Source organism: Myotis brandtii, unplaced genomic scaffold (assembly GCF_000412655.1).
Source record: "Myotis brandtii unplaced genomic scaffold, ASM41265v1 scaffold835, whole genome shotgun sequence".
Taxonomy (NCBI): Eukaryota; Metazoa; Chordata; class Mammalia; order Chiroptera; family Vespertilionidae; genus Myotis; species Myotis brandtii.
The window spans coordinates 300523-307552 of record NW_005371389.1 but is presented as its reverse complement, the minus strand read 5'-3'; the positions used below and the strand labels follow the sequence as shown (position 1 = coordinate 307552).

The 7030-nt window shown below is 48.1% G+C and overlaps 1 protein-coding gene across 2 annotated transcripts; it reads right to left on the bottom strand.

The window, feature by feature from the left end:
* Positions 1–2252: 2252 nt before the first annotated feature.
* On the bottom strand, positions 2253–4403 carry LOC102261658 (E3 ubiquitin-protein ligase TRIM41). 2 transcript variants are annotated; one of them, XM_014531997.1, is made up of 2 exons: positions 2904–4403; positions 2253–2357 (listed from the first exon to the last, which is right to left on the bottom strand). In XM_014531997.1, the coding sequence occupies exons 1-2, from the start codon at positions 4401–4403 to the stop codon at positions 2289–2291; spliced, it is 1569 nt and encodes a 522-aa protein (XP_014387483.1). In that variant the 3' UTR covers positions 2253–2288. The 2 variants fall into 2 exon arrangements, with proteins under 2 accessions (XP_014387483.1, XP_005884574.1); XM_005884512.2 differs by lacking the exon at positions 2253–2357 and having other exon boundaries at positions 2450–4403.
* Positions 4404–7030: the final 2627 nt, after the last annotated feature.

The following is a 7030-nucleotide window of genomic DNA, read 5'->3' as shown; positions in this document are numbered from 1 at the left end:
TATTAATGAAGTAGCAAAGGTTTTTCCAACACAGATACCTGTAAGTGAACTGCCTATTTCCATTTGTGATCATAAATATATACATTCATTTTATACAGTATGAAAAACATGAAGTCACCCATAACCTAACACCTCTGTGCTAGGCACATGGCAACTATGCTTTCTCTGCTCTTTAATAACCATTGGCTTTTTATTGAATATTTTTAACATCAGTATTTTCAGATTTTGCCAGAGGTTATATCCTCTTAAGTGTGGTACATTTCTTAAACAATCATTTCAAACTTTATTTCTATCATTTATTTTTGTAAGTATCAAAAATTGAACCTTTTCAATTTGTAATACCTTAACTAATAAAGAATTTTAAAAAACTGAACCTTTTAGGAAGTATATTATTATTTGATTTGTGGCTTGCACAGTAGCTATATTCTACATATAGAAAAATGTTCTAGTTTTAAATATAATAGAAATTGGGTTGACTGAGTACAGACCAAAAATAAAATTCTGCCTACCCATTTTTTAAATAGCCAAGTACAGTTCAAAATAAAAAAACAGCCTTAATAATTTTTTAAAGTCTCATGTAATTTATTAATTCTATAGTAACTGGACTAGGTAGTAGCTAAAACCTGTTACATTCCTAATGATGCCCAATGAGCTGTGGGAAATAAATAGGTGGATACAGTCCAGTTGACAGAAAATAGTTGTCTGTTACTGACTTGTCTGAGAGGAAATGAACACTTGCATTTATTAGGGACAGAGTATAAACTGTTCTTCACTGAAGCATTTCTAAAAGTTCTATGCTCCTTTGAATACTGATAAGGACTCTGAAATTAAAGGTAAAATATGCAAGTTATCTGGACTATCACAGGTTATTTTATTAGCTGCTGGTATTTTTTATTCCCTATATAATTATGATTTTTCCAGGCTCCAACCCCAGTAAATTCTATAACCTCTATTTCATATAAAATTATCAGCAAAGTAGTATATAATTTCCTTTAAAAAGTTTAAATCAGTAGACAATCAGAATTAGTGTGAGTTTTACAGGAGTATGTCTCAAACTTGGCTACATTGGAGCTCTTACAAATAATTATGCCTGGGTCTTATTCCAGAGATTCTGACTTAAGAGGTTTGTAGTACCAGCATCTGGATTTTCTTATTTTTTCCAAATAAAACTTTTTTTTATTTATTTCCACAACCCAACTTCCCTTTCCCCCAGGAACGTAAATTGACCTGGGCCATCAAAGCACAGGGCAAAAGCTGATAAATGACACAAGGCAAAGGGTTATTAGAAAAATAGATTATACCAGTGATGGCGAACCTTTTGAGAACCCTAACTTAGCTGTGGTACAGTGTCACATATAGAAATTTTTTGATATTTGCAACCATAGTAAAACAAAGACTTATATTTTGATATTTATTTTATATATTTACATGCCATTTAACAAAGAAAAATCAACCGCCCTGACCGGTTTGGCTCAGTGGATAGAGCGTCGGCCTGTGGACTGAAAGGTCCCAGGTTCGATTCCGGACAGGGGCATGTGCCTTGGTTGCGGGCACATCCCCAGTGGGAGGTGTGCAAGAGGCAGCTGATCGATGTTTCTCTCTCATCGATGTTTCTAACTCTCTATCCCTCTCTCTTCTTCTGTGAAAAATCAATAAAATATATTAAAGAAAAAGAAAAATCAACCAAAAAAAAATGAGTTTGCGTGTCACCTCTGACACGTGTGTCATAGGTTCGCCATCACTGGATTATACCTAAGGCTTTCCTAGGGACCTAAATCCTGCTCCCCATCAGAGCTCATCAAATGAAACTAAAGACATGAGAGGATGGAAACATGAAACTCCAGTGAACAAAGGGGAAAAGAGTCTGGCAGTGAAAAGGGTAGGGTGTGGTTTGCTGGGGAAAGGGGTGAGAAAATAATTTACTGGGGGGGGGGATATAATGATATATGGTTTCAATCATGTCAACCACTCTGGATCTCACTGAAACTAAATTCTGGCCAGTCTGTGGAGGTAGAAATTGGGATAGAAGAAAGTTTGGAAGCCTTCCTTCCCTAGAGGAGATGGTTATTATCCAGCCCCCTTTTGCCCAGCCTGCCTCCCCTCAAAAAGCCTCCAAATTCCATAGCTATAACTTCCATCAGAAAATGGAATTGGAATGGGGAGTCATGAGTCCTGCCCAAATCCTCCAGCCGGGGACTGGTATGAAGGTTGAAGAGCAGGGAAGTTAATAAAATGAAATATCCCCTCCCCTACTCAAACTTGGTCCCTGGGTGGACAGGAAGGGAAGACTAGGTAGCTGTTATCAGGGACCCATGCAGATGAGGCAGAGCTGGAGGCCAGAAAGGTTCCTTAAGCTCCTACAGGGAAAATTGGGGTCAAGGAAGAGCGGGAAGCAATGCAGAAAATTTTGGGAGCCTTTTAGCCCCAAAACTTGGACCACCCTCCACCAGTGATGACCAGCGGGGCCCCAGCGGGTGGTAAGCTGATCAAGGGCACAGCTTGATTTGGGTACCCTTGGAGAACACCCGGAAGAAAGGGAAGACACGCTCACCCAGAAAGGCAGCTGAAAAGGTGTGCACATGGGCCAGAGTCTCTGCATTGTAGAATTCTAGGCGCCCAGCCTCATAGTCCAGGTACACACCAAAGCGCCGTGGTTTCTCACGTGGGCTCAGCAGCGTCTGCTCCGTCGAACTCTGTGCCTGGTAACCGTTGCCACTGGTGCCCACACACCACACTTCCCTCTGGAGCAGGGGCTGCTGGGGTAGGTGGAGGCGGCGGTGATGGCCAGAGGAAGAACTGGCATCCCCGGTGCCCACAGAGGAATCCCCAGAGCCCATCTCCTCATGATGAGATGATTCTTGGGCAACACCCACGGCCCAGCCCTGCTGCCCGCCCACCTCTACCTCCCAGTAGTGCCGGCCAGAGCGGAAGCCCTGAGCCCCCAGTACGCAGCAGTCGGCCGAGAAGCACTTGGAATGGTCAGCAACCTCCTGCCGCCGTTCTGCCAGGCGGACCCCCCGGCGATCAGGAGACAGCATCAGGGCCGGGTGAGCCGTGTCGGGGTCCAGTGTCAGGTCCACTCGAACAGCCTGACAGAACATCCGGCTCATTTTCCTCACGATGGTGTCTGTCAGGAAGTCATGGCTGTGGGGTTGACACGAGTCAGGGGACCAGACCTCTGGGGGCTGCAGCTGTATCTTTTCACACCTATTGAAAGTCTCCTTGATGTCCTGAAGCGGCGGCAGGGCCCCCTGCAGGCTCCGTTCCTGGGCCTCAATTAGCAGGCGGCTCAGCTGGTCAGCATGTTGAGCCAGAAAACTGGCCGTTGCTTCCGCCCGGCCCAGCTGGGCTTCGTGCATCTCTCGAAGGCGCCGCTCCAGCCCTGCCTGCTCTTCAGCCAGAAACCTTGTCAGCCGTCCAAACTCTGAGGCCACAGCTGCCAGCTCTGACTTCATCTGGCTGTTCAGCTCGGCCACCCGCCTCTCCTCCTTGGCTTTCAACTTCTGTACAATCTCCAAGTGCTTTCTTAGAGGTTCCACATGCCCCTGCAGTTTGGCCTGGTACTCCTGCACCACCTCCTCCAATGTCACCACGCTGTGCTGCTTGTGGTCCCAGGATTCTCGGCACAGCACACAGATGGCCTCTTCGTCCACCTCACAGAAGAGCTTCAGGGCCTCTCGGTGTTTGGGACAAATGCGCTGCTCATTCCCATGGCTGCCCGGACCCGGTGCGGGGTGCATCTTCCGAATCACCTCCACCATGTTGGCCAGCTGCAGGTTGGGGCGGAAGTTCCTGCTGGGAAAGCTCTTCCGGCACTGGGGGCACGTGAAGCGCTGCCGAGGGTCTAGACGCGGGTCCCGCAGCTCTACCTCATCCTCCTCCAGCACTTCTTCTTCGGCCTCCTCGTCCTCCACCCCCAGGTCGTCGTGGTCGTGGTCGTGGTCGCCGTCGCCGTCGCCATCGCCGTCGCCGTCGCCGTCGCCATTGTCGTCGTCCTCCTCCTCCTCCTCCCTCACATAGTCCATGTTGTCCAAGTCGGACCCGCCCATGTTCCCGGTCCCGAACACTCCTCCCTCCTCCTCCTCGACCTCTTCCTCCAAGTCGCCCTCATAGTCTACATCCCTCATGGGGGTGTCCCAGCCCCCACCGGCCCCCGCAGCCTCCACTTCCTCCTCTTCTCCTCCATTTTCCTCCTCCTCCTCCTCCTCCTCCTCCTCCTCCGGGTGTAACTCGACCCGGCCTTCCTCATCTTCCTCTCCCCACAGCTGGGTCACACATGCTCGGCAGAAGTTGTGCCCGCAGCCGATGGACACCGGGTCCGTGAAGTAATCGAGGCAGATGGCGCACACAGCCTCCTCCTGCAGAGTCTGCACGGGGTTGGGTGCCTTGGAACCGGCAGCCATCTTAGTGTCCACTCAGCTGGTGTAAAAGGTGGGGGGCGGGGGGTTTTCCCTCTCAGACAGACGCCCTGAGGACCCGGCCCCACCCCCAGTCCTGCCTCTTCACACCTTGCCTCAGGCGCAGGTAGAGAAATGTCCTTCCGTCAACCGACCCTCCACACAGTTCCCTTCGCCCAGACGACAAGCGTGTCTCTGCCACGGGAGACGACACAGAGGACCGCTAGCGCCAAGCCCCTCAGGTGGCCCTGAGTGCAAATCGCCGCCCAACGCTCTCTGGGCCGCCTCATAAGCCCCGCCCTTCCTCACTTCCTGGCCCCGCCCCCTCACATCCGGTCTCCCTCTCAACACTTCCGGTACCTACAAGCCACCCAGCTATTGAGTTTCCGCTATCCCTCAATGCTCCCTTTCCGCACCAGAGAGCTCGACAGGAAACGATGAGGAGACGCTCTAGCATTCACTCGGGAAGAGAGCGGGAGGGCTAGGACAACGGAGGTTCGCATCTCTGTGGTGCGGGGGCGGGAGCAATGCAGATGAAGCGGAAAGACCGGCCACTCCCAGCCCCCCGCCCCTGGGGATAAATTTCAGGAGACGATGGAACCCTTCATGGCCCAGCGCCATCCTACCGGCCCTGCACCAAAGATGGCAGCAAGCACTCCTCACAGATGCCAGAAGCAGAGGGGCAGCATCTGGATTTTCAAAGTTCCCCAGGTGGTTCTAATATGCATCCAAGATTGAGAAACACTATAAAATGAAGAGAATTCAGGGGCCACAGAAAAGCCACTCCACTGCATTACCCAACTTCTTTAAATCACCATCATAACCCCCAAACAAATTATTGATAGTCCCAGAGGTGATGGGTAGCTACTTTACTGCAAGAAATCAGTACAGTATTGATTACCTCATTAGTTACTATTGGCTGCTATCATGTAAAGAGAGACTCTTCATGTTCAGATATGGATTATGTAAATGTGTTTGTAAAACAGTAGCATGGCCAACTTCCTCCATCCATCCATCCATCTATCTATCCATCCATCCAGTAGCTCCATTGAGGCACCAGAAATGGTGCTTTAAGTGTGTTTACTTTGGCAAATCTCTGGTAGTATTGATGCCAAAATGTCCTGTTCGGGTCTGAGTTTGTTGTCTCTCAAAATCAAAGAGTGAGTTCACGGACAAAGATGAGCGAATGCAAAGTTTTATTAGAGAAGGTAAAGTAACAAAGCTCTCTGTAGCAGAGGGGGGTCCCCAGCAACTTGCTGCTGAAGCTTCTTCGTCTAGGGGTTAATATGTGTCCTGCTAACTTCCCATTGGTAGGTTCAAAGAATTCTGCCCTAGCAATATCCACACATTTTAAGCAGGGTTCCAGCTTATTTACCCGGCCCCATGTGTCTAGCCTGGGATCAGGGCCCTTTGTTCTTGCAATTTTACTAGTAGATGGGACTGGGTGTGGTTTCTGCTCCCGCCTGCAGGGTCTAGCTCAGTGATGGCGAACCTTTTGAGCTCAGCGTGTCAGCATTTTGAAAAACCCTAACTTAACACGTGCCATGTCACATGTAGAAATTTTTTGATATTTTCAACCATAGTAAAACAAAGATTTATATTTTTGATATTTATTTTATATATTTAAATGCCATTTAACAAAGAAAAATCAACCAAAAAAATGAGTTCACGTTTCACCTCTGACACGCGTGTCATAGGTTCACCATCACTGGTACTAGCTGCACCTCCCGTGTTCCCATCCCTAATTGCCTAGCTGCCTCTAATTCCTCAGTGTTAGCTCTGTCCAGGCTTTAGAAACAAAAGGATTGTATAAAAGAACAACCAACAAAACATTAGATAAACTCAGAGGGGAAAAACTTTTTGTGTCATGTGTAAAGTATTTCCTTCTGACCTTTCCCATCCACTCGCCATTCTTTCCTGCCCTACGTGGTGCCCCGGAGGCTGCCCTTTAAGAACTGCATCCCAAAGTTCCCTTGACCTCTCTAGTTTCTCTTTGAGAGACCTGGAAGGAGCTCAGTGGGTGGGAAAAGAATAGAGTATTTGTTTTCCTGGCTCTTGGAGGAGCTCCATAGATCAGCTATGATCCTCTACCGAAGACCTGTTACACAGCTCTCTGTTGCTTCTCTAGTGGTTCTGGCTCTCCGATTCTGGGAGCCTCCTTTCCCAGCTTAACCCCTTAGGTTGAAGGTCAACTCTGGGGTTAAAAATCAAGCCTTGTTGATCTTCCTAATTCTGTCCATGTCTCTGCTGATAACCCCTTTATTAAACTTTTCTCAGAAATCCCTTGATTGAGAAACCTATTTTTGTCCTGCCAGGCCCCTGATTAAGTTGTTTTGGGAGAATTTGCACACACTACCCTCTTATGACGTCAATATGTACATTACACATTAACTCACCTGAGAATAACCACTTCTCTTAGTTATTATCGAATTTCACATTTTTGACAATGTAAACTTTTGTGTGCAACACCGAAACACCCAGTGGTCGTGTTACCAGAGAATTAACCTCCCCGGTCACTCGTGGGAGTGAGGTGGAGGTTCTTGGGGCACCACTGAAAGAAGCATTTTCAGAAGCCCCCACAGGAGGATGGCATGTGGAAGATTTTATTTGCATTGAGCTACATTTTTCTGAGT

Bases quoted from the DNA above. Each gene is read 5' to 3' on its own strand.
- LOC102261658 (XM_005884512.2), bottom strand. From the start codon at position 4,403: ATGGCTGCCGGTTCCAAGGCACCCAACCCCGTGCAGACTCTGCAGGAG.